Genomic DNA, 26,947 nt, shown 5'->3' with positions numbered 1-26,947 from the left:
GGAGTGGGTTGCCATTTCCTTTTTCAGGGCATCTTCCTAAGCCAGGGACTGAACCTGGGTCTCCTGCATTACAGGCAAATTCTTTACCATCTGAGCCATCAGGGAAGTCCCCTTTCTCTCTTGCTGCTTTCCAAATTCTTTGTCTTTGACTTTCGACTAATTATAACATGTTTCAGGGTAGCCCTATTTAAGTTCAACCTATTTGGGGTCATGGCCCTCAAAAATCTGGATGCCCATTTTTCTCTCCCAATTTTGGGAAGTTTTCAGCCAGTATTTCTTTAAATAGACTTTCTGTCCCTCTGTCTTCTCTTTCTGGGATTCCCATAGTGTATATATTGTTCCTTCCCATAGTATATATATTGCTGGCTTTGAAGAAAGCCAACTACCGTAGGCTTTCTTCACTGTATTCCTTTTTCTCCTCTTACTAGATAATTTCAAATGTAATTCACTGGGGTTTTTGTTTTTTCCTTTGCTTGATCAATTCTGCTGTTGAGGCTCTAATCTTCAGTGCAGTCACTGTATTAAGCGTTAGGATTTCTGTTTTGGTTTTCTGATAGTTTGTGTTTCTTTCTTGAACTTACTTATTTGTGCACTGTTTTCTCAATTTTGTCTGTCTGTGCATTCCTGTAGTTTACTGAACTTCTTTAAGAGGATTACTCAGAATTCTTTGTTAGTTCATAGATCTCCATTTCTCTATGAGAGTTGAGTGAGTGGGTATTAGTTGCTCATTCATGTCCGACTCTTTGCGACCCCATGGACTACAGCCTGCCAGGCTCCTCTGTCCATGGGATTCTCCAGGCAAGCATACTGCAGTTAGTTACTGGGGTTTTATTTGTTTCTTTCAGTTCTATCATGTTTTTCTAATCCTTCAAGCTCCTTCATTCCTTGCATTAACATCTATGTATTTAAAGTAAGCAGTCTGCTCTCCCAGACTTTATAGATTTGCTGTGGCAGGAAAAAGACCTTCACCAGTCAGCTCCCAGCAGCTATGGATGGGTGAGGCCTTCTATCAGGGTCTCTGTTTGAACAAGGCTACTGCGTACGCTCAGAGGTTGCAGGGGTTGCTGCTGGCTGGCTTCTTTGGTTGGGTGGGACTGCTGGCTAGACTGTGCGTTCAAGTGGAGCCACTGGGTAGGCTTCCTCTTTAGGTGGAGCTTCTGGCTATGTTTCATGGTTGGGTTGAGCTGCTAGTTTGGTAATCACCTCTGGTTGAGTGAGGTTGCAGGCTGTGTTCCCTGGCAGGATGGTATGATTGGGCAGTTGTGGGCTGGGCTCTGCAACCATTCCTGGTCAGATGGGGACTCAGGGTGTGTTTCCCAACTGGATGGTGCTATTGGCTGGGCTCTGTGTCAGGTGGGGCCACAGGCTGGGCTTTGGCTTGGTGGTACCATGAGTTGAGCTCCAAGGTCATCCACAGTCCCTGATCAGGCTTCCTGGTTATGTGGTGTCAGGGACTGTGCTCAACAGTTGGGCAGGGCGTCTGACTTAGCTCTGCCCAAGCACAGCCGTAGGACAGGCTTCTTGGCAATCTGGGTTCTCTGGCCAGGCTTCCTGCATGAGTGGGACATGAGACTATGCTTGGTGGTTAGGTTGGGCTGTGAACTTGCTTTCCTGCCTGGGTGAGTTGGGAGTATGGTGGCCCTTTCACCAGAGACCCAAATCCCATAAGAGCCAACTGAGCCCTCTGGCCAGATGGGGCCACTGGCTTGGCTCTGCCCATGGGCATTGCTCCTGGCTGGGGATTTTGCTCAGGTGCACTGCAGTATGCTCTTTTAAGGTGTAGGTGCTGAATGCTGTATGTAGGCTTTGCCCCCCTTCTCTATCTCTCTGATCCGTGAGGCAGGACCTGAGCGGATCTGCCAGGATGTGTCCTGAAACACTTGAATGAGCTGGATGAGCCAGATGTCCACCTTGGGCCTCTCTTCTCTCACTGGAGAAACCATGGACCAGGGGGCACTCTCGGTGCAGTGCTGCGTCAGCCTGGAGCGGGTGGTAATGTGGTCAGAAAGGAGCCATTCCTCTTACTTTCTTTTTATGCCTTTTTAAAAAAAGTATAACTTTATTTACTTTTGGCCGCACTGGGTCTTCATTGCTGCACGGGCTTTTTTCCAGTTACAGCAAGTGGGGGCTGCTCTCTAGCTGTGGTGTGCGGGCATCTTATGTTGCGGAGCACGGGCTGTGGGGCGCGTGGACTCGGCAGTTGTGGCTCTCAGGCACCAGAGCACAGGCTCAATAGCTGTAGTGCACGTGGGCTTAGTCGCTCTGCGGCGTGTGGGATCTTCCTAGCCCAGGGATCGAATCCATGTCTCCTACATGGGCAGGTGGAGTCTGTACCCCTGAGCCACCAGGAAAGCCATTTCTTCTTACTTTCTAACGTGGTCCTTCTCAGTCTCTGTGTTTCAGAGGGGTGCTTCAGCCTCACCCCCAGGTGAGGGCATTTCTACAATGTTGACGTATGTGTGGAGACTTGCTAGTTGGTCTTCTTGGGAAAGAGACTGAAGTCCCGAATGACCTATGTTGCTATCTTGATGACCTTCTGCAGCTCTACCCAATCACTGGTATGGCATAAGTTAACTTCAGTTCACAACCAAACAACTCTGGCTGGTTTGTTCATTCACATCATAGAAACAGGGAGCTTGTACGTCTTCCTGAGCAGAGGTTGGAAACCAGTCACAAAAGTTAAGAATAAGACAGTTTCTTCAAAGTTTCAAGTTTGTGCACAAGGACTGTTTCTTAGATTAGGAAGCTTGGGTTGGTATGAAAGCCTGCTGATCCTACAGGAAGTGGGACTGCTCAGAAAGTGGATCTCTAGCTGATGTCTTTAGTGTGAGTGACACTGGCATTATTCTTAAAAGCTTCATAACATGTAGTGCCAAGGTGGTATAGGGAGAAAAACAGCATAGGCCCAGCTGGGCGTTCTTCATGCAGCAAAAATAGGATTTGAGGCCATAAAAGAAGAAATGAGTGACTTTTTAAATGGAGAAGGGGAACTTGATTCTGGGCTTTGGTACCAAATAGAAAGAAAAAACCAAATGTTCCCAGTGGTTGCTGAGTGTCCATCAGTAGTACAAAACTATCTGCAGCCCCTTGTTAATTGTAGGATGGGAGACCAGCATTTTCTGATCACTTGCTCTCTGTCAAGCTCTCTTTGCTGTATGATAATTTGCTTTGCTGTATGATAATTTCATCTCTGCAAATAAGATGTGGGAGGTGGCTACCCCATTTTAGGCATGACACATCTATTGTTAGATTCAGTGGCCGTGTCTCCAGAATTAAGTCAACAGTCTACTTAGGCACAGAAGTAACTAGTCTATTGATCATATTTAAAGAAAAACATCAGAAAGCAGTATTTTAGACAGCTAACTCTATCTGTAAAAAGCCAGATATTAAATATTTTAGCCATTATAGAGCATATGGCATCTGTTGCAAAGTCTCAGTTCTGCCATTATAGCAGGAAAGCAGCCATGGGTGAGTTTAAATGAATGGGAGTGGCTGTGTTTCAATAAAACTTTATTTATAAAAACAGGTGGTAGGCCCTCATTTGGTGATCCCTATGTTAGAGGAATAAAACTTTATGGGAGAAGATTGTAAGGTGGATATATTTTATCTGAAGGAAATAGGCATGCAAGCTTCCCACTTGGCATGTGGTAACTGCTTGATACTTGTTTAACAAGCCAGATCCATAAGCCTATATTTCTGCTGATTTGAGCAAAAATAAGTAGACTTTAATTGCATTGTAAAACAAGAGGTTAGGTATTTTAAAAGGTTCTTTTTAAACTCGGCTGCTTATTAGATCTTGTCAAAGGAGCTCTGAGCCTCAGAGGTCTTTACTGATAGGAGAACTGCATCATGTGGGTTGAGCTCAATTCTTTTTGAGGACACAGGGTTGACTGCCTTTTAGGATGTATTTCTGAGAATGATGAAGGAGCAATCAGTGAGTCACAGTGACTACTGGAATGTATCGGTGTGGAAGAGAAGGTCAGAATGGCTCCCAAATTTTGAATTAGGCTGGTCAAAACAGGAATGCCATAGCTGAGCTCCAGAGCCACAAAGATAGTGATGGGATTGTGTTATTAAAGATAGACTGCACACAAATCCTTCATCCCTTGCTCTTTCCTTGCCTCTTAGCCTTTAGCTCTAGTCTTCTTTTCCTGGCAGTGCCAGATTATGTTTGTGTCACCAGGGAAAATTTCTGGTAGAGTCATTCTCCAAGTCAACAGTATTTACTGGCTCCCCACTGTATGCCAAGCATTGTTGGGGGGCACTGGGCCCAAACTTGACTATTGCTTTGCTTACTATCTCTTTGCATGTTTAGGCAATGAGTTCAGAGCTGGTAGATTATAAATAACCTAGAATAGAGCCTTCCTCGTGTGCTTTCTGATAAGTAACTTTGCCATGGAATCTAACTGGTCACATCTAATATCCAAGCCGAGACTCTGGTGTGGACTAAACTCACTTTTTTTTTTCCCCTGCGATGGCTTAAGAAAGAAATCTGAGCAAGGCTTTAGAAAACATATCTGAGCTATGAGGTTCTAGCATTCCAAACAGAGGTTTCATCAGCTCCTCGGGCAAGGAAAGCATCAAGGCCAAGGCAATGCCTGCTCCAGGGTCATCTTCGTACAGATAGTTCATTACTATCCAGAGCAGCAACGAACCCGAGTCTTTGGAGTTGGCAGTAGTTTTGCCAGTGGTCTCCTGGGAGGATTCTGAAACATTAGGTTCTGGCCTTCCCCTCTCTTTTAACATTAGATGTCAGTTCTGTCAGACCACAGGTGAATGCAGAGCCCGTAGATTAGCAGGAGCTTGTCTACTATAAGCCACAAAATCTAATACTCTGGGAGGGAGAACATTTTAAGGCCAGGTTATAATTTGTGGAAGTAATTTGAAGAAAGGAAGTTCGTTAGAAGAAGACAGAGAGGTCCAGGGAGGGAGGGAGGGGGCAGAGAGAGAAACGAAGAGTGATGGTGGGAGGTCAGAATGATGGGCTCCGTTGTACCAGTATCTCTGGTTTCTCCTATCATGACGGGCAGAGGGAGGGGAGCTGTATCGTGACCTCTGATCACTGACTTCACTCTGAAGGTGGGTGCTTAGAGGCCATCTCAAGAAACACCCCCACCCCCACAAAGTCCAACCCAAATCTGGCATCTGAAGCAGCATGTTCTTATATACAGTAAAGCACTTTCTTTATTCTTTTAAGCCACATCATCTCTGGCTGTTTACCTCTAAAGGCTTTGTAGGTGTGAATCCCTTCATCAGTGCATGATCACTGATTAAAAACAGCACCTACCCCGCCCCCCCACCACACACACAATGCCAATATGCTTGGAAAAAGAACTGTTGTTACCTGAAATTCCTTTCAAGTTAGCTCTGAGTGGATCAAAAGATCGATGACTCCCCAGGAATATAAAATGTTTTTCAAGTCGAAATGATTTTGGATCCTGAACCTAAAACAACAAAAGATATACACTTTCACTTAAGATTCTCACCTTGATATTCATCACATGCCAACCCACGCCCCTCCCTTCAAAGTCAGGGAGCTCCAGGCTCACCTCCAACTTCGTCTGTCACTGCTCCTTCCCACACCCCGACCCCCTGACTAATCTGATCCCACAGCCCCTTCTCCCACCTCTGGACCTTTGCTTCTGCTGTTCTTTCCAGGTCTGCCTTGAATTTGAATTGTACTATCCTCTCCTCTAAGCTCAGTTCAGCGATCCCTCCTCCTCTTCCCCAGCTGTTGTGACCTTCGGTTCTTTAAGCCCTATTAAGCACTTTGTTCCACTCTTTTGATGTATAGAATGGTCTGTTTCCTATTAGTGTTATTTATGATACTGTAAACTATTTGAGAAAAGAGGCTCATTATTTCTTCATAATAATTAATATTTAATGAGTGCTTACCATGTGTAGGAAATGGCAAGCCACTCCAGTAGTCCTGCCCGGAGAATCCCATGGACAGAGGAGCCTGGTGGGCTGCAGTCCATGGGGTCTCAAAGAGTCGGACGCGACTGAGCACCCACGTGTGCATACCATGTGCCAGGCACTAAGAGTATTTTATGCGGATGATCTCATCTCTTCATCACGTAACCGTGTTATTATTCTTGTTTTACAGATAGAACACTGAGGCTTGAAGAGTTTAAGGAGCCTGCCCAAGAGGACGTCCTGAGTCTGCGACGGAGCCCGCCTGGACGAGGCTGATGGAGCGCAGAGCCTGTGCTCTCGGTGTCTACACTCTGCCACCTGCCATCTGCCTCCTGGCTGGGGTCTCACACACAGCAGGTGCGGAAAAGAAGTTGCTGACTAACTGCCAACTAATAGTGTCTCGTTGAACATTTTTCTATTTGATACAACATATTTTCACGTTTGCTGTGTGCAGCGTGGGTCTTTAGTTTTCCCAGTTAAGTCCCGAGAGCAGGAAAAACCAGCCCACCAACTTTATCATGTTTCTCCAAGGGCAAGGCATTTAAAACTTTACTGTTGAAGGCGGCTTTAAAAGGATGAATGACGTGATTTTCCTTTGAGAACAAAAAAACTTCCAAATTGGAATTTAGATGGTCTTTTCTATAAATCATGCAGAACTTATCGGAGAATAAAAATACTGTACCAGACTGTTAAATATCCACGTTCTTCACTGCCATACAAGACAATGTTCCCAATATTTTAAACAAAGGTATCAGATTTTCTCATAAATGTGTGTTCTGAATCTTGGCCATAGTTTCCAAAAAAGGCACCAGCTTTCTGGTGCTGATATGCTGATATTTCACAAAAATTAAAAAAAAATTTTTTTTCGGGGGCTACACCTCTCAGCATGTGGAACCTTAGTTCCCTGACCAGGGATGGAACCCACAGCCCTTGCACTGGCAGTGTAGAGTCTTAACCCCTGGACTACTAGAGAAGTTCCTCAAAAAAAGTTTTTAGACCACCTTCTCTGAAATTTTCTTAAATCCTTAAACCTCACTTTTCTGAGAACTCTCAGTGCTAAAACATAGCGGTTAAGAACATGAACTTGGGAACCCAGTGCCTAGGCTTGAATGCTGGCTCAGCCTCGTACTAGCTGAGGGAACCTGGGCAAGTCACTTTGCCTCTCTTTGCCTCGGTTTCTTTACTTAGGAAACGGGCCTAATGCTAGTGCTCAGTTCTTAGTTTTGTGAATAGTAAGTGCCGTAATCCTGGTAAAGCGCTCAGAACAACGTCCAGGACAGCTCACGCACTTTACTGTTACCACTGTGGTTTTGTTTCTCATTGATATTGATAAAGAGCTAAGGTATGTTTTAAGCCACGTATGGTGGTTATGGTAGGAGATAAAGCTGGGTCATACCATTTTTAGTAACTAAAGACAACAGTAAAAACGAGGTATGACTATGAAAGAGGACAGTGATTTGTTTCTTGAATGGCTACGAAGGCCAGGCCAGAAGAGATGCTACAAAAATATCTTGGGTTAGAAAAAACACCCTTTACCAAAACCAGACAAGGATATCACAAGAAAATGACAGACCAGTGTCCCTTGTGAACACAGATGTAAAAATCCTCAACAAAATATTAAAAAATTGAATCCAGCAACATATAAATCCCTCTATGACCAAGTGGGATTTCTCCCAGGAATGCAAGGTGGGTTTGACATATGAAAATCAATCCATGTAAAATACCATATTAATGAAATAAAGGACCAGGGCGACGTGATCATTTCAAGAGATGCAGAAAAAGTACTTGTCCAAGCACTTGACATTCTTTTATAAAAACAAAAACCACTTAACAAACTTGGATAGAAGGAGATTTCTTCAACCTCAAAATGGGCATTTACAACCCCCTACAGCTAGCATCATCCTTAATGGTGAAAGATTGAATGCTTTCCCCCTAGATCAGGAACAAGATAAAGATGATCACCACTTTTATTTAACACTTTACTGAAGGGTGTGCAGGGCAATTACACAAGAAAAAGAAAGCAAATGTGTCCAGAATCAAAAGAAGAACTAAATCTCTTTCTATTCACAGATGACCTGGTCTTGTATATAGAAAATCCTAAGGAATACACACACACACACATACACACAGACAAAAAACTATTAGAGCTAATACATGAGTTCATCAAGATGGCAGGATACAAGATCAAGATACAAAAATTGTTTCTTTACACTAGCAATGAACAATCTGAAAATGAAATCCCATTTACAATAGCATCGAAAGGAATAAAATACTTAGAAGTGAATTTAACAAAACCTGTACACTGAAAACTACAGAACACCATTGATAAAAACTAAAGAAAACCTGAAGAAAATCAAAGACATCTTGTGTTCATGGACTAGAATACTTAATACTGTTATAAAGCAGTATTCCCCAAGTTAATCGACAGAGTCAGCAAAGTCCACATCAAGAACCTGGCTGTTTATTTGGCAGAAACTGATAAGCTGATCCTAAAACTCACATAGAAAGACATGGAACCCAGAATAGCCAAAACAATCTTAAAAAAGAAAAACAAAGTTGAAGGACTCATACTGCTGATTTCTAAATGCATTAAAAAGCTAAAGTAAGCAACCAAGAGTGTGCAGTACTGGCAAAAGTACAGACATTTGTACCTATAGAATAAAACCAGGAAGTCTAGAAATAAACCTATATTTATGGCCGATTTTGACAAGAGTGTCAAGAAAATTCAATGGAAGACAGAACAGTCTTTTCAATAAACTTGGTTAGTTTTGCCTGTGAAACACCCCTAAAAGGTAAGGGAAGTTTTATTTCCCTAAAATCTTATATTCTTCTCGGATAGCAGGCTGAGTAGTCTTAGAGAGCTTAAAAATTTTTTTTTGTTTTAATCCAGATAAGGTCAAGTGTGAATGAATACTTGGGTTACTATGACCTCTGCCTTCTTGTCCCTTCCCCATCCTCCAGAGTTTTTTAGGATCTTTTCTCAAGGGATTGCAAGTTCTAGAGGCAGAATCAGCACCAGTGAATAGTTCTCAGTGGCGCTGGGCATCTCCCTGGGGCCTCTTCCTTACATCAGCTGCTCCAGGATGAGGCCAGCCATTTGTCTCCTACACTCAAAGAGACTGTAGCAAAGTCCTACTCCCAGCTGCATTTTCTCTCTATCGTTAGCCTTGAAAGCTCTTCTTCCTTTGCTGAGCTTCTCTTAAACATAACAGAAACATCAGGCTTGTTTCTGCTTCATGCTAGAGAGATCTGCTGAAATAGCCAGTCTTTGGGCTTTGATTTGGGGTTCAAATATTTGGTTTGGAGAGATAGGCATTATGTCTGAGTTTAATTCACCTTCTGCCTTCGCTAGGCCGATCTCACTTTAGACCTTGGCCCTTCACTCACTGGTCTCTCTCTCTCTCTCTCTGTTTTTTGTTCCAGGGCCTGGACTTATTTTTAACTCCTCGAGGGAATCCTGCCAAGGCCTCTGGCTCAGCAATGCAGAGAGCCTGGTCAGTGGAGGAGGCTGAGGTGGCCAGTGGGGAGGAGCATGAAGAATCCACACACTGCAAATGAACCCTCGGATAATTTTTTTTTTTGTTTAACTGCTGGTCTCCAAATTAATTATGCATTTACTCTGATTTCAAATGAAGCTTATCATTTAGAGATGCTCCTTGAGGAACCCTTTGTAAAGTAAAGAGTTTTGCAAATAGGTTTTGCTTTGGAGAAGCAAAATCCAGCACCATCATTTAACTTTCTGACCTCTTGGGGTTTTGTATTTGTACCTATTGGGTTTTCTTAAAGAAAGGCTCACCACTCTTTAGAAAGAATGAAACCTTCAGTGCAAGGATGTAAAGCCTTCAACTTTTATGCTTCAATTTGCCTTCTGATGGGAATTATATCTGTATTTGCTCAACTGCATAAGCGATCTTGCCTATTTGGTTTTGAAAAACGATGGCTGTATACTCTTAGGATGTGATAAGATTAGAGGCACTCTCCAAGGTAACTGCACAGACCCTAGAGCCAGCCGCCCGGGTTCTGTAATGCAGGTCTGGCCGACTGGAGCAGGCCTAGGAGCCCGCCGACAGGACGATGCAGCCGCTCACCTGGGCAGGAACACCTCCATCCGGGCTCTCTTCAGGCTGGCGGTCCAGGCGTGGAGGAGGCTGGCTGTGAGGTGGGGCTCAATGTGGCTGAGCGGTGTGTCTCTGTCCCGAGGCAGCACCAGGAGTAGGCTGGCCGCATTTCCCAGGTACGGCAGCTCCAGCACCCCCACCTGATGGCCCGCAGGGTCCTGAAACTGGCCTGGGGGTTCAGTGGATGGGGGATCAGTTCTGTCCCGGGAGCCCAAGGAAACAGACAGTGCCGGACCCTGGGAGGGGCCAGCTCCCAGAACTGGAAACAATGCATTTTATTAACAATCAGGGTGTCCACCTCACCTTCAGGGAGCTGTTTGAGGACCAAGACTGTTGGGGGCTTGTGGCCACCTTTGCTGATCCTAAGACCTAGAATGTCTCTAAGATATTCTTATGTGGCTTGAGTCCTGGGGCCTGCAGTGGCTGGGCAGGATGGGGGTACTGGCACTCCGGAGAGCCAAACCCCTTCTTAAAGGGACAGCCACTACAATCCTGGCCTGTTCTTGCCGTATCAGGACCCAGGCTCTTGGTGCCAGATTTTCCTGTCTTTCAACCAAAAGCTTCCCAGGTAGCACTAGTGGTAACCAGTGAACCAGTGAAGTTGCTCAGTCGTGTCCAACTCTTTGCGACCCCATGGACTGTAATCTGCCAGGCTCCGCTGTCCATGGAATTCTCCAGGCAAGAGTGCTGGAGTGGGTTGCCATGCCTTCCTCCAGGGGATTGTCCCTGACCCAGGGATCGAACCCGTGTCTCCTGGATTGAAGCACTGCCTGGGTCAGCGGTAAAGAATCTGCCTGCAACGCAACACAGGGGACGTGGGTTTGATCCCTGGGTTGGGACGATCCCCTGGAGAACGAAATGGCAATCCACTCCAGTACTCTTGCCTGGAGAATCCCATGGACTGAGGAGCCTGGCGGACTACAGTCCATGGGGTTGCAAAGAGTCTGACTGAAGCGATTTAGCACACACTCATGTAATCAAAGCTCTAAGCCTAGATGTCACATGAAATTTCCCAGCGTCTGAAGCACTGCATATGCATGCGTACGAGCATGCTCAGTTGCTAAGTCACATCTGACTCTTTGTGACCCCATGGATTGCAGCTCACCAGGCTCCTCTGTCCATGATTTTCCAGGCAAGAATACTGGAGTGGGTTGCCATTTCCTCCTCCAGGGCATCTTCCTGACCCAGGGATTGAACCCATGTCTCCTGCTTTGGCAGGCAAGTTCTTTACTACTGAGCCATCTGGGAAGCCCAAAGCATTGCAAAGACCTGAGGAAACAGGAGTTCAGGCTGGATTCGGACTGATAATTTGTACCCTGTGACATAAACAAGTGGGCTTCAGGATGGACAGGTGGGAGCTTGTGAGTGATGGCTGTGACTGGCCAAGGATAAGTCCAGGCCACTGGGCACAGCCTAACTTCAGAAATGTGTGATGGGACAGGTGGAGGTGGCAGCAGACACGAATGGCCAGAAATCGGGAGACCCAGAGAGGGTTTCTGGTGAATGCAGGTGTAGTGGCCAGACCCAGTGACGGGACAGGGCGGGCAAATAATAGGGAGCAATCTAGGTGAGCTGGGTTGACTTGGCAGCCTGTGGCAGCCCCAGTCTCAGGCAGAACTCCAGGCTCCATCCCTTTCCTGGGAGGACAGGGGGGCCTGGGCCTCAGGGTGGACAGACAGCAGAGCCGACTGGCCACTGCAGCAAAATCTTACAATCACTAGGGAAAGACAGGGGCATGGTTCATACACCTTTTTGTATCTGCTCAGTAAATACTTGCTCAGCCTCCATTATGTGCCAGCCACCCTGTGTGGCTGTTCTCCCCAGCCACCCTGCACTGTGCTGGGGAGAACAGGAATATCTCGTAGTCTGCCTGCCAGCATCACCCAGCAGACAGATCAACCAGCATGGGTCACAGCAGCAACAGGGAAGTGTTAGGAGCAAGAATTATTGGGTTGGCCAAAAAGTTTGTTTGAGTTTTTCCATAATAGCTTATGGAAAAATCTGAACGAACTTTTGGGTCAACTCAATGGCTCATTTGGTAAAGAATCCATCTGCAATGCGGAGAAGGCAATGGTACCCCACTCCAGTACTCTCGCCTGGAAAATCCCATGGATGGAGGAGCCTGGTGTGCTGCAGTCCATGGGGTGGCTAAGAGTCGGACACGACTGAGCGACTTCACTTTCACTTTTCACTTTCATGCATTGGAGAAGGAAATGGCAACCCACTCCAGTGTTCTTGCCTGGAGAATCCCAGGGAAGGGGGAGCCTGCTGGGCTGTCGTCTATGGGGTTGCACAGAGTCGGACACGACTGAAGTGACTTAGCAGCAGCAGCAGCAGCCACCTGCAATGCAGGAGACCTGGGTTTGATTCCTGGGTTGGGAATATCCTATGGAGATGGGAAAGGCTATCCACTCCAGTATTACGGCCTGGAGAATTCCATGGACTGTACAGTCCGTGGGGTCACAAAGAGTCGGACACGACTGAGGACTTTCCCTTTCACTTTTCACTTTCAATACAATCCATTGTAAATGTATGTTTATTCAACAGACGTTCTTCCATTCCCATTTTACTTGACCTCAATGAATAATTATTGGTTGAATAAACTAATGAATAAATGCACTGGGAACTCACAAGGGTCCTGTATAGAGTCAAAGCAGGATGATAGCAAGTGTTCTCAACACCAGAGCTCTTAAACAGTTTTAAGTCTCACTGACTTCTTCTGGAATAAGAACATAATTAGTCCCACAAGCTGGAGAGGGCTGAGCATGCAAACCAGGGTTTGGAGGGGTGACCAGGAGAGGAGATGTGAGGCAGGCAGGGCAGCGGGGCCCTTCCTGCCTGGTCTTGCTGGGCCCCCCACTCTGGAGCGTCCACAGCACACACAATAGTCTGCTGGGAAGGGGAGCTGCAGGTGCACCCCACCACGAGGGAGACGAGTGACTTCCAGCAGGATGGGCAGGCAAAGTGATGAGCACTTCCGGATGGACATGCTCTAGGGAACCTTCTAGACTGGACTCTCCACCAACCGTCATTTCTCAACACCAAACGCTGAGGCAGGTGTTCATCTTGAGGGGGTGACTGCCAGGGGAAGGGGTTTGCCCAAACAGCCACATGACTCCCGGCTTTGCTCCGTGCAGAGGGAAAGGCCAGGCATGAAATCGGGGTTCTCTTCCCCATCGGTTCCCTCACTGTCCTGAGTCTCCACCTCCCTGGCCTTCCCTTACTCCTCGGCGCGCCTGGCACCGCAGAGGGACCTGCAGCGCCACTCAGCCGCATCCTTTTAGAGCAGAGCCCAGCCCTCCCTTCCCGGGCTCCTCCCGCTCACCGTAGTTGACCTCGGCCATTTGGTACATCATGGGAACCTCGAGGGTCAGGCCCTGGGCGCAGGTGAAAGGCAGGAGCTGAGTGTCCGAGGAGAACTGATGCCGCCAGGCGCTCTGGAAGGACACGGTGCTCACCAGCACCAGCTGCGCAGACTCTGCGCCGCCACCGCGCTCCCACGCGGAGCCCACCGGCCCGTCCCCTGCGAGCAGAGAGCAGGGGGCCGCTGAGAGGCTGCCGCCCGTGTGAGGCATCCACGGAGGGTTGTGGCTTGCTTGTTCGTACTCTTAGCTGTGGAACTGTGGTGCTTGTGAAGAGCTGTGGTTGGAGACCAGGCTTTAATTTTTTATTTTGTTATGTATAGCTTGGGGTGCTACAGGCTGGTTCCAGTTAGTTCTGGCTAGTTCTGGCTGGGATTGTTTCCCAGAAGCAGAAGGCTGCGCTGCTCAGGCAGACCCCTGGGGCGGGGGTGGGGGCGGGGGTGAGACTAAAAAGTGAGACTGGGTGCTGCACAGTGTCACCCCCACCCCCGACTCCCTTCGCCCCAAGTGCTCTAGGGCCTCATCCCTGGCGGAGCCTTTGTTTACATGATGACCTCCAGGGCACGGACTTTAAGTCTCTTGCCTTACCTAAGAGGGGAGCTGGCTGGCCACCTGTCAAGGGGCTGCGTCCTTCCAGCTCTTTATCCCTTTAATAAACACGTCCTTTGTGCTAGGCTCTGTCTTCAAGGCTTCAGCAAACCCTCCTTGACTCCTCCTACCAGTTCTGTTGTTATTCCCAGTTTTAAAGATGGGGCCCCAAGGTTGTCCAAGGTCACATACTTGTGAGCAACAAAGCCACCATCTGCCCACTTGCCCTAGATGGAGACCTTGGCCTTGAACCCAAGGAGCCTAGCCCTGGTCTTTTCAGGGGTACCGTCTCTTTCTTAGAGGACCATTCACCCCTGGGGTTGATAGCAGCTGACCGTGGCCTCGGGCCTCCCAGAAGCGCCACGAGCTGCAGCAGGGAGTTAAACATTTTGAAGTAAACTGAAAGACGTTGCGAAATGTTGGAGCAAACTGCTCGGGGAAACCCCCTTATCAATAAAGATCTGAATGTTCAGTTTGCCTCTGTGCACCTGCCCACATGCTGTTTCTTGATTCATAAAGTGCATCCCTGTTCTGCCTTTTAAACATTGGGTCTTCAGTGGTCTCCCTAGTTCTCTGTAACCTTTGTAATCGTCAAGGACGCTGGAGCCAGACTGCCTGGGTTAGAATCCCCTGCTCTCTGGATACAGGGCTGGAGGCCCAATTCTCTGTGCCTCTGTTTCTCCGTTTGTAAAACGGGGACAATGATGGCACTTAGCTCTTAGGATTATGGCAAGGGAAACTGAGCTCGTAACCACAGAGTACTTAGAAGAGTGCTGAAGAAATAAACTGAGCACTCAGTAAGTGTTCGTGACGTTCATCATCTTTGATGGTAATTACAACTGCGTGATATGTGTGCGTGCTCAGTCCTGTCTGACTCCCTGCTACACTCCGGACTGTAGCCTGCCAAAGCAGGTGCTGATTTTCATTAAACCATCCCTAATTGCTGCACATTAAGATAACCCTGGGCTAAACATTATTTACAGTTATTACATACAGTTATTGCCTTAAGTGAAATTCCTAAGAAACCACGTTTTGGGCTCCTACTGCATTTTGCGTTGAAGAGGGTTAGTGGTTGATGAGAACAGAGCTCAGTGGAAACACACCTGGGGACGCTGCATGGCCCAAAGTCTGCTGGGCTCCCGAAGAGCACTCTTGTGTGTGTGGGTGTGTGTGTGAGGGGTTGTGTGTCTGTCCCTGGGGGTGGGGTGGGGGTGGGGTAGGGACAGAATATAACCAAAAGTGAGCCCTGTTCACTCGAGGGTCGGGTTTCCCAAGAGGATAAGCCTCTGCTGCAGGTGAGGGCTGCCTGTGTACCCACTGCATGGCTTCTGATGGGTAACAGCTGGGACCTGTCTCCCCAGCCTTCATCCATTAACCTCATCAAGGTGGATGGTTTTTCCTTACCTGCAGTCTGCCTGGGGCCCCATCCGTTGGCCAGCATGGCAGTGCTGTTGGGCTCCCTGAAGTTGGCTAGCTCCAGGCTGCTGTTTGCCCACCGGGAGACCTGCTCCACAAAGCAGGGGGCGAGTGGCGTCCCCGTCTGCACGTAGAGGGTGCAGGCCAGCTCCAGCTTGGCACCCGGGTTGGTGCTGGGCAGCACAGCATAGACAGTCTGCAGCCATTCTCTGACCTTGGGGTCTGCAAAGAAGATCAGTCAAAATGGTGAGTGTAAGACAGGAGTTACCCCCGGCTCTGCTTGCTGGGTACAGGGGAATGGGACCCCTGCCTCTCTACTCTTAGGTCCCGAGGTTAATCCACCATAGACAGTCAGTTTGTAAAAGTCATAGCTCAGTTGCCCAGGAGTTAACCTGGATCCAAGAATGAAAAGTCGAGGGGGAAGAAACCATGCTAGATTTGAAAGAAATCAGGCTGTTATTGTTTAGTCTCTAAGTTGTGTCCGCCTCTTTGTGACCATGGACTGTAGCCCACCAGGCTCCTCTGCACATGGGATTTCAGGCAAGAATACTGGAGTGGGTTGCAATTTCTTTCTCCAGGGGATCTTCCCTACCCAGGAATCAAACCCTCATCTCCTGCATTGACAGGTGGATTCTTTACCACTAAACCACCTGGGAAGCCCAAATCTAGCTGAGATTAAGTCAGATAGAAAAACACTACCAACCTCCCAAAGACTGTGCTTCCTAAACTTCTTGAGCCAGATATCTGCTGCTGCTGCTAAGTCACTTTAGTCATGTCCAACTCTGTGCAGCCCTATGGATGGCAGCCCACCAGGTCCTCTGTCCCTGGGATTCTCTAGGCAAGAACACTGGAGTGGGTTGCCATTTCCTTCTCTGAGCCAGATATGTGGAGCAGTGCAAAAGCAGAGAGACCTGGGTTTCAAGTATGTACGAGGCCAGCGGATTTATGGGGAACATCATAGTAGCAGTGCTGGGCAGTGACCAGGGTGTTGAATTGTCGATATCCCTGGTACAGGGCCTCACGTTCATCCCCACGACTAACATCTGAGCAGCGTTTGGATGTAGTCTTTTGTGGAACTCTGCTTTCAACCTGGAAAATCTAGGGGCAAGGTAAGGACTCCTCCCATTCCCCCATCTCTCTGAGCCCCAGCAGACAGCCCATTATTCATGTCAGCGGGAACCTGCGAGAATGTTGAAATATCAGGCATTTGAAAGAGTCCATAGCTTCTACCTTCCTGATGGTGGACTTCTAGTCATTTACAGCTCACGCAGGAGGCCGCTTCCTTCTCTGCATATTCGTGGTGGAATTCTTTTTCACGCTATTGTTCACAGCTGTGGCTTCTCTTCTTCCCTGGGCATGTGGAGCTACTGCTGAGTCACGACAGGGTGGCATACCCTCCTGACCTGTGCACACAGGGCTTTTCCAGCCTGCAGGACCCCTTTGCAGGCAGGCTGCCTGTGGAACACAGCCCTTCCTTCTCCTTTTCGCCTCCCCTTCACCTTAGGGACAGCCCCCTGGCTGCCCACAAGTCTCCCCTGTGACTCCCAGGCTCTTTGCACCGTCTTTCTGCCCACCCTGCCTCCACCAGCTCTCCCAGGGCACCAGGTGGAATGACCCTCCTACCTGGCTTGGGTTGCCTGTCCATTCTGTGTCCCCTCACAAAGGCCAGGCCAGGAGACAGCAGCAGATGCACCCCCCAACCACCACCCCTAACTTGCCTGGCTAAAGTCCTTCTGGGGGCAGCGGCACCCAGAACACACCCCGGGCCGGGGGCCCCAGCCACCAGGCTGCAGGATGTGGTTGTGGGCAGGTTTACTCCACAGAACTTTCACCACCAAAGCCGCATCTTAGAATCTACTACTGTAAAAACTGGACTCAAGGCATATATAAATACATAGCCTAGCGAATTACAGCCTAACTCAAGTGCTTGTTTTTGTTTTAATGAGAAAAATCTGGAATGAAAAAAAAAACTCATTGGATTGTCCTTTCCTGAGGAAGATCATACTCATTGAATCACGTCCCTGTAGGGTGTAGACTGTCTGCAGGGGTGAATGGAGACATATCTGAGGTCCTTAGTGTCACATGACCTTAGGGGGTATCACAGAGCTCTCCTCTCTGTCCTCTCACCCTCTCGGCCCAGGGGACCCGCCATCCTTCCAGACAGACACGCCCAAGGCGCGGAGTCAGTGGGCTTGAGAGATCTTATCTCCACTGGAGCCTGGTTTGTCCCTACCATTAGCACATCGGAAGTGGTGTTCTAGATGCTGCTGGAATTAACCTATATTGTCAGAATAAAAAATGCTGAAGGTTGACGAACTTGGCTAAACCCTCTGCAAGCAGGATCACTTTTAATCCTCTCAACAACCCTGCGAATTAAGTGCAATTATGATCGCATTTATGGATGAGGGAGCGGGGGTTCAGACAGATGAATAAAGTTGCTCAATCAGTTGTCATCTGATTGTTGGGGTGGTACCTCACCACCTCCTGCCCCCTGCTCCCTGCCAGGTGAAGGACAGGTGGGCTGGAAACAGTCTGCCCCTCTGCTGCCTCTGCTGGGGAGAACCTCACAGAGCCTCCTGTTTTGCTGAGTTGCCGTATTTCCTAGTCTGGTCTCTGCTGTGCTTAGTCGCCCAGTCGTGTCTGACTCCTTGCGACCCCATAGACCATAGCCCGCTAGGCTCCTCTGTCCATAGGGATTCTCCAGACAAGAATACTGGAGTGGGTTGCCGTGTCCTTCAGTGGAGCAAAAGGAACTGACTTGCACGGTGACAAACTGTACCTCCCCTGCAGCCCTTGAAACTACTGCCTCGATTCCTCTCCCGTCCCGTTCCCCCTCCTACAAAGCCGTCTTTCCTGCTGGAGGAGTTGGGTGGCTGTAACAGCAGGGAGGGGAGGACTGCAGTAGAGCAGGGGTGTACTGGGGAGGGGTGGAGAGTTTGAAGGGAGGGTCCCTGGAATGGCACAGAGTGGCAGGAAAACGCTAGAAGAAATGGTATTTTTCTGAGTCCTGTTGCAGACCAGCCTTTTAACTCATTTGAGAGACCAGCGTGGAAAGAGCCTTCCTCCTCAATATATTAGCTGAACTGAACTGCTTGAATGTGACACTGAATCTAAAGGGGGGCGGTTCTGGATTTTAAAGTTAATGTATATGAAATTCTCAGCTGGCCAGAACCATCTTTGTGGTGCTGATTAAAGAGTTAAGTTTAGGACGATGTGCAAAGGGTTTGGTTGGGCTGAGAGAGCAGTGAGGATACGTGCGTGTGTGCTAAGTCACTTCAGTCATGTCCGACTCCTGCAACCCAATACACTGTAGCCCGCCAGGCTCCTCTGTCCATGGGATTCTCCAGGCAAGAATACTGGCATGGGTTGCCATGCCCTCCTCCAGGGGATCTTCCCAACCCAAGGACTGAACCCACATCTCTTTTGTCTCCTGCATTGGCAGGTGGGTTCTGTACCATTCATGCCACCTGGGAAGCCAAGTCTGGTGGAAAACAGTGAAGGCAGGGGGCTTAGATAAATTTGTATGCCTGCTCAGTGGCTGAGAGGGAGGCTAAGGAGTTGAGGAAAGAGCACAGGATTTGGAGTCAGAAAATCTGGAATTGGAATCCTGGCTCTATCACTTGCCTGTTGGGTGAGCTGAGTCTTAGCAAATCATTAACCTCTTGCTGCTGCTGTTGCTGCTGCTGCTAAGTCGCTTCAGTCATGTCTGACTCTGTGTGACCCCATAGACGACAGCCCACCAGGCTCCCCGTCCCTGGGATTCTCCAGGCAAGAACACTGGAGTGGGTTGCCATTTCCTTCTCCAATGCATGAAAGTGAAAAGTGAAAGTGAAGTTGCTCAGTCGTGTCCGACTCCTAGCGACCCCATGGACTGCAGCCCACCAGGCTCCTCCGTCCATGGGATTTTCCAGGCAAGAGTACTGGAGTGGGGTGCCATTGCCTTCTCCGCATTAACCTCTTGTCTCATTAGTAAAACGGGCACTTTAGGAGGCTTGGTGATTGCATATGATTTCTATAAGGATCAAGTGACATAACAACTGTAAAAGTGAGTCCACGGGCGTCATCAAACAGAATTCTTCCCCACCCCCATCTCCAAGGCCTCTGTTCCCAGCATCGTTCTTGTGACAGAAAGCTGAGATGTGTGAAAGCTGAGATGTGTTCTTTATTAATTGACTTGGAAAAGCATTGGAAATCCCTAGAACTTGGACCATTGGGAAATCATGTTTTCATGCAGTGAAAACAAAAATATTTGGGGGATATCACTGGTGTCTGCTTTGAAACTCATGCCCGGCTTTAGGACCAGCTGGTGGGGACATTGGCAAAGCTGCTGGTGGCCAGGCACTTCCCTGGTGGTCCAGTGGCCAAGACCCCTTGCTCCCAGTGCAGGGGCCTGGGTTCAGTCCCTGGTCAGGGAACTAGATCTCACATGCCTAGCCGAAAGAGAAGATTCTGCATGCCAAAACAAAGATCAAAGATCCCATGTGCTGCAACTAAGATTCAGTGCAGCCAAATAAATATTAAAAAAAAAAAACTGCTGGTGGTCACCTATTGGCTGGATGTCAGTGAGAAGACAAGCGCCCATTGTCTCATTTCGAACATGGATAGAGCTCTGTTGATCAGATGGGAACAATGCCCCAAGCCCCTGGGCTGTGGGTTCACGTTCCTGATCTCTGCTCCTTTGTAAAAGAAAGATTGGGACAGGGCAGGTGGTGGGCAGTAGCAGGTTGACTTAATCAGCACCCATGTGATTCTCTGAGCCATTTGGGGGCAAACACATGCAGGGGTATTCCATTAACTAGAACTCTGCAAGCAGCACATTCCTGTTTGTAATAATTAACCATGGATCCATGAGATAATGAAGCCATTTATAAGTAAGAAAAAAAAGTGGGATTATGTTCCCCAGAGTTTGACCATTAAGCATTCTGGACATTTGGTAATTCTTGAATGGGCTCTATGGAAACCCTGTTAATCGCCACACTTTGCTCAGGCAGGTACCCTGACGTTACCTGACAGCAAAGCACCGACTGTCATCAGTTCCCTGGCTCTGCAGGGAAACTCCATTTGTGTTTCTCACTTTCCCCCTAGTCCTGACTTCTGTGAGAAAATGTTTCAAGGCCGAAATGCCTGCCCCTCTTTCATATTCCTATTTGTTCTTCACAACCCAGCTCAGGGGTCTTGTTATCTGGGGAGCCTTCCTGATCTGCTAGTGGAATAAATCATTCCCTCCCTGGTACGAACATATTTCACATAAGTACACTAACTGCTCCTTATTAAAAATGTGTTTCTGTGTGCATTGTTCCTACGAGACTGAGAGTCTTGTGTTCAAAGGATTCCTTATATACCTGGCTGCTAAATTCCTGGCGTAGCACCAGCCCACACAGCAGGAGCTCAGAAATACTTGATGGATGGCTTTGCACTGAATCTAACGTGGCTGGAGAGCAACTCCACGGATACGTGCATTTCTATAATATACTTGCCGAGCAAAATTCAACGTGATAACTTCTGTTTGTCTTCACTTATCCTAAGAGACAAAACGTATTTGCAGGTCGGCCAGCAGTCTCACGAGAATTATTTTGGCAGAGGACAGGGTGTGGATGGGGAGGGGTGGGGACAGTTCACACAGGTAGTGCCTGTGGCCTGCTGTCTGGAGCATTCACCTTGCCAACGCAAGATGCCACCTCCAGGGAGCTCTTGCCATGGCTGTCTTGGTATTAGTACCTGGGTGCTCTAAAAAAGGGTTAATTTATATAATTTTAATTCTCATCCTTTTTCACTGGCATCTTATTCTTAGATAGAGAAAAAAGGTTGTATGTAAAGTGTTTGTGTTCAGATGGAGTTGGGAGGTTGGGACCAGGGCCAGAGGCCCCAAGTGGGACCAGGTGTGGCTGACCTGGCATCACAAGACTCTTGCCCCCACTGGCAGAGGTGTTCTGAATTATGTTGGTAAATATGACTGCCTGGAAGTCACACATTTATGAAACCGGGATGGTCTCTGGAACCAGACAGCCTGGGCTTGAGTTCCAGCTTAAACTAATAAATATCAAATTATGTTGGTAAATATGACTCTGCCTAGAAGTCACACATTTGTTAAAGCAGGATGAACCAGACAGCCTGGCTTGAGTTCCAGCTTGACCACTTGCTGGCTGTGTGACCTTGGGCAACTTGCTTACATGCTCTGTGCCTAAATTGGCTTATCTCTAGGGATGATGAGATAATTACCTACCTCGATAGGGTTGTTGCTACAGTGAATTAGATTGTATTGGTAAGGTGGTTCTAGCAGTTTCTGGCACCTAGTAAGCGTTATAAAAGGGCTTGTAAAATGCAATGGAGAAATTGCCGCCAAACCCAAGGGTAGAAGCGAACCTTAGAAATTTTATCAAGAGTGACCACGATGTGGGCTTCCCTGGTGGCTCAGTGGTTGGGAGTTCGCCTTGCAATGTAGGGGATGTGGGTTCAATCCCTGGGTGGAGAAATCCTCTGGAGAAGGAAATGACAACCCACTCTAGTATTCCAGCCTGGAGAATCCCATGGACAGAGGAGTCTGGTGGGCTACTGTCCATGGACAAGACTGAGTGACTAAACAGCCACCACCATGATGTAGAGTGTCAATGCCTTCTGTTGCACACTTGCCAGTGGGCAGCTTTCTCTGCCTGCCACCCGAGGCAGCCTGAGCATGAGGTCAGGTGTGAGTGTGAGCAGGGCAGTGGGCGTGAGCAGCAGAGTGGGAGGAGCAGAGGTCCGCTTACCATGGACAGTGTAGCCCAGGGCCTGGGCCAGCTGCCAACCAGTGTTCCCCCGGGCTCCAAACTGCAGGAGTTCCAGGGGGATGAAGGCACCAGCGGGGGAGAGGACCAGGTTGGTTTGGTTGCTGGCCGCGGCCACGCTCCGGTACAGGCGAAGCGCCAGGTCCGTCCTCAGCAGGGTCAGGTCCTCATGGAGGTTGCTAGCTCCCCCGGGGGAGCAGACGGGAAGGAGGAGGAGGGCCAGTAGGAGAGACTGCATGGCTCCTGCAGAGGAGGGAAGAGATGCAAGTGAGGCAGGAGCTGCTCCATCCTGCAGAGGAGTGGGCCTGGGGCTGGTGCGCGGCTGCGGCTGAGAATCACTTAACAGGCCTGTTACCTGGGACCCTTCTACCCGCAGCAGAATGTGTCTCTGTATCTGCCTTAGAAACACTTGCTGGAAATCAAACCGTGAGTTGCAAGGCCTGAATTTTAGGCCTGCTCTGTCATTGGAAAAGACCCTGATGCTGGGAAAGATTGAAGGCAGGAGAAGGGGACGACAGAAGATGAGATGGTTGGATGGCATCACTGACTCAATGGACATGAGTTTGAGCAAAGTCCGGGAGATGGTGAAGGACAGGGAAGCCTGGCGTGCTGCCGTCCATGGGGTCCCAAAGAGTCGGACGTGACTGGGTAACTGAACAACTGTCACTTACTACATGCATGACTTTGGGTGAAGCTCTGGTCAGACCAGAAGCATTATGTTGGCTCAGAAACTTGAAAAGTATGTCTTACTCATTTTTCTCAGTACTTAGTTAGCTCAGAGCTGGGCCATGTCTATCAGTAATAATAATAGGAATAACAAATAATATACTCTGTTAAAAAGGACTTTGTATTTTCATGATTAATCATTACAACATTCTTACATGGTAGCTGTTATTAAATTGCAAATATAGAGATGATGATGTTTAGAGACTTCAGTGGGTCATTTAAGAAAACATGGGGGTGGAAACAGGCCTGGGATTCCAGTCCTGGTCTCCTCTGGGTGGTCCATGAAAGACTGAGCGTATAAATGCACATTAAAATATTGATCCATGAGCTAATTGTACCTAGGATATCAGAATTCTTGTGATGTGAATTATTTTCATAAAAAGGACACTTTCACAGAGAGCAGAATGCTGCAGATAGAACTCCTGCTACAGAGATGTACCCCTTCAAGGAAGAGAGTGCCTTTGCTGGAAATTAACGCAAAGAAGAGAAAGGCAAGGTACAAAGTGTTCTCAGTGACTACGCCACACGGACAGCCTGTGGCAATTTCTGTTCTGTTGTCTGACTGCGATATCAGGCAGGATTGGTGAGAGAGGGTCCCAGCCCAAAGAAGTCATCTGAGGATGAGAAGTTTGCATGTAAAGCCACTGGGCTCAAAGGTGTTTATTTCAGATAAAGGCCCCACATGGAAAAGCATCCTCTTTTTCTCAGCTCTTTCCTTCTGCAGCCAAGCACAAAGGCATCATAGGGGTGGGGGTGTGCACAGGTGTGGGGATCTTTCTCTGTGTATTTGGAAACCCCAGTCTAGGGTCTTTTTCGAAATGACCAACTCCCAGTGCTCTTGATGCTCCTATCACCTCCCCCAGGGATGCAGCAATCAACCCTTCACGCCCTTAGGCTCCCCATGACCACGTCCCTGCCATGATTCACTGCGGACGAGCTGTTCACTCACCTTCTCTTGGATGGGACTGTCCGAGTTTCCTTGCTGACTCCTGTCCTTGTGGGTCTCCGGTGTTAACGTGCTCCCCCTTTTAAAAAAGTGGAGCAGAATCTGCTTTGAATCACAAGACGGCATAGGGAGGAAGCTGGCAGTTGCCGTCTCTGTCGGCGATGTCTCTACCACTCGGTCCAAATTCCTGGAGCCTGAGGTCCCACAGAGAGCCAGGGGCAGGAGCCTAGCCCGGCCAGCCAAGCCCAGATCGGGAACAGAGCGGGCCCTGGGGAGGGAGCCAGCCACACCCGTCAAGCCTGCTTAGGCTTGTGACCTGATTGTACCAGCGAGGAACCCCTCTTGTAGCCCTTTGTCACTTGGAGGAATTTCACTGATAACTCTGCCGTTAGGGCTTTTGCTGGGTACCAGGTACCTCATGCTTTTCCCCGCCTCCTGGGAAGAGAACAATACATTAGTCATCGGGCATGACTTGAAACTTTTAGCAAATGACATTCTGCAAAAAAGGGTGGGGAGGGAAGCAAAATATAGCACAATCAGTTTGGAACAAGGTGTCTTGCCTTATTTATTATTAATAAAAGTGAATGTATTTATTTATATGTAATACAATAAATATAAGAACTCTAAGCAATCTTGTTCTCAAGATATAGAAGTTAATAAATCTGGTGACTCAATATGAGAAAGAGACTGTGTTGTCAGTTAAGGGAAGGCACGTTCTGGGGAAGAATAAGCAGATTCTGTCCAAAGTCTGTCCTTGTGACCTAATTCAGAGTTGCAGACATTTCTATGAGTTTCTTAGGTGTCGTATTAAGTACAAAATACGTGTTAGGTTACACGTCGTTAGAGATTGAAGAAAAGACACTTGGAAATGAATGCAGCTCTTAATAATGTTCTCTCAGGCATCTGTTAGAGTTAATATTTGAAAAAGAATGAGACTGTTTTTCATCTGACCACCACTCACACCCCTGTAATCAGCGGGCGCTTCACTTTCAAGTGGAGTTAATTGCTGACACTCAAGCCTGGAATAGTTTATAGCTCTTAGGAGAGTTCCACCTCTAGAATTATTTTGCATGAAATTTCCCCAGATCTTCAATGTAGAGATTGTACATTTTTTGCATGCCTTGAACTCTAAATTGTAGTATGATGGGGGAATAAATATGTATAACTTATTCTATAGCATCCAGAGTGGGCATCCCATCCACCCACCCACCCACCCACCCATCCAGTAGCTCTTGCTTGCCTGCTAGGTTCTGAGGCTCTGTGCCAGATCTGGTGGAGGTGGCAATGAACCAGCCACCTGGACTCAGCTAGCTCTCAGGGGACCTAGAGTCCCTGAGTGCAGACTTTTGATGTTGATGCTGATGGGTTTAAGAAAAAGAGTCCTCCATGAGGAGGACCGTGTAGCTTGCAAGGGCTGCCTCCCAATGCTGAGTTCCCCGTGGTTGCAATTATTTGAGTAGAAGCTCATTCACTTTCTGCCCATGGTGGAACTGGGAAGATGCTTATAAAAATGTTTCCCAAATTTGAGAAGGTTGGCTGTGTGACTTCTGTAAGCATTTCTTCCTACCTGACTCTAAGAATGTATCATTTTAGATTGCTTTTATATTCTCTAGAAAAAAATACTGAGTGGAAGCCCTATGTATAGACTGCTGCTGCTGCTAAGTCGCTTCAGTCGTGTCCCATTCTGTGTGACCTCATAGACGGCAGCCCACCAGGCTCCCCGTCCCTGGGATTCTCCAGGCAAGAACACTGGAGTGGGTTGCCATTTCCTTCTCCACTGCATGAAAGTGAAAAGAGAAAGTGAAGTTGCTCAGTCATGTCCAACTCTTAGCGACCCCATGGACTGCAGCCCACCAGGCTCCTCCGTCCATGGGATTCTCCAGACAAGAGTACTGGAGTGGGGTGCCATTGCCTTCTCCATGTGTAAAATAACTAGTGGGAATTTGCTATATAACACAGTGAGCCCAGCCTGGTGCTCTGTGATGACCTAGAGGGTCAGGATCAGGAGTCAGGTGGGAGGGAGCCTCAAGAGGGAGGCGATATGATTCTCAAAGTTGTAGAGCAGAAACCAACACAGCATTGTAAAACAATTATCCTCCAATTAAAAATAAACTAAAAGAAAATACTGGGGAGCTGAACATTCAAAAAAAAATTTCCTGTGTAGGTTAAACATTTCAAAGTGTGAATGAATAAAAGATGGGCAGCAGTTTTTGTTTTGTGTGCTCAGAAGTAAACCTGTATAGGCCTCTGTGTTCTCCAACTGTTTAAGCAGAGGTTATCAAGCTTGTTTTGACCTGGCTGGCATATTGGTTTACACTGCTCAGAGAGCCTTTATTTGTGAAGATATTTACCGTAATTATAACAACAAAAATAGTGACCATTGTTGAGCACTATGTTCCAAGTACTGTGTTACATCCTTTCCATTCACTATTGCAGTGAATCCTCCCAACAGTCATATGAGGAATGTGTTATTATCCCTGTTTTGGAGATGATGAAACAGACTTGAAGAGCTCAAGGTACTTGCCCAGGTTCCTGCAGTTAGAGGTCAAGCTGGTGCAGGGTGGGTTGTGGGCTTATCCACGCTGATGAGCTCTGGTCCTCAGCGCCACTGCTCTGCAGTCCAGAACCACCGTGAAGAGCAACTCGACCTCAGAGCTGGCTCCAAATAATCTGGAAACAGGGAAAATTAGGCGGAGAGGAACTAAGGTTGAAAATAGAAAAAAGGCATCAAACTGTGTTTGGATATTCTGGTTCTGAAGAGCTTGCTTTTGGTGTTACTTTCTCATACATTTCAGTGTGATTAGCATTTTGGCCGTTTTTATCAGTTGAATTTTAAAAGTGATTAAAAAACAAGACTTGAGACCATGCCGTGTTATCCTCTCTAGCCCTCAGTCTAGGGGTAACTAGACAGGAAAGGCCGATCCTCACTAAGCCAGTGTCAGGGATTGGCAGGAAAAATCCATGTGAAAAATCTACCCAAGGGCTGTAACCCTTCTCTATCACTTCAAAACTGTGGGCATCAGTGATCTATTACAACAGTATTTCCTGAGAGCCTGGCCTTGACCTCCAAGGCTTCTCTGAGTGGGGTTTGCGGGAGCCACATTTTTTCTA

At 47.9% G+C, this 26,947-nt stretch overlaps 2 protein-coding genes across 3 annotated transcripts in view; one reads left to right on the top strand and one right to left on the bottom strand.

Annotated features, from left to right (window-relative positions):
• The window catches only part of INTS6 (integrator complex subunit 6), a 104,394-nt gene extending 94,501 nt beyond the window's left edge, over positions 1 to 9,893 (top strand). The window contains exons 20-21 of one of the 2 annotated variants that reach the window (XR_011466299.1): positions 6,107 to 6,273; positions 9,340 to 9,893. The gene's annotated coding sequence lies outside the window, so the exon portion shown is untranslated. The remainder of the gene's footprint in view (positions 1 to 6,106; positions 6,274 to 9,339) is intronic. The other variant, XR_011466298.1, reaches the window with a different exon arrangement.
• Positions 1 to 24,241, bottom strand: part of SERPINE3 (serpin family E member 3) — a 32,012-nt gene extending 7,771 nt beyond the window's left edge. Inside the window, 7 exon segments of the mRNA XM_005908951.3 lie at positions 5,345 to 5,383; positions 5,386 to 5,444; positions 10,005 to 10,203; positions 13,360 to 13,557; positions 15,389 to 15,622; positions 22,147 to 22,407; positions 23,840 to 24,241. Coding sequence (XP_005909013.2) covers positions 5,345 to 5,383; positions 5,386 to 5,444; positions 10,005 to 10,203; positions 13,360 to 13,557; positions 15,389 to 15,622; positions 22,147 to 22,402 — 985 coding nt within the window. The 5' untranslated portion in view covers positions 22,403 to 22,407; positions 23,840 to 24,241.
• Between the last annotated feature and the right edge of the window lie 2,706 nt (positions 24,242 to 26,947).

The sequence above is a fragment of the Bos mutus genome, chromosome 12 (assembly GCF_027580195.1).
Source record: "Bos mutus isolate GX-2022 chromosome 12, NWIPB_WYAK_1.1, whole genome shotgun sequence".
NCBI classification, from domain to species: Eukaryota; Metazoa; Chordata; class Mammalia; order Artiodactyla; family Bovidae; genus Bos; species Bos mutus.
This window is presented reverse-complemented; position numbering and strand designations above follow the sequence as displayed.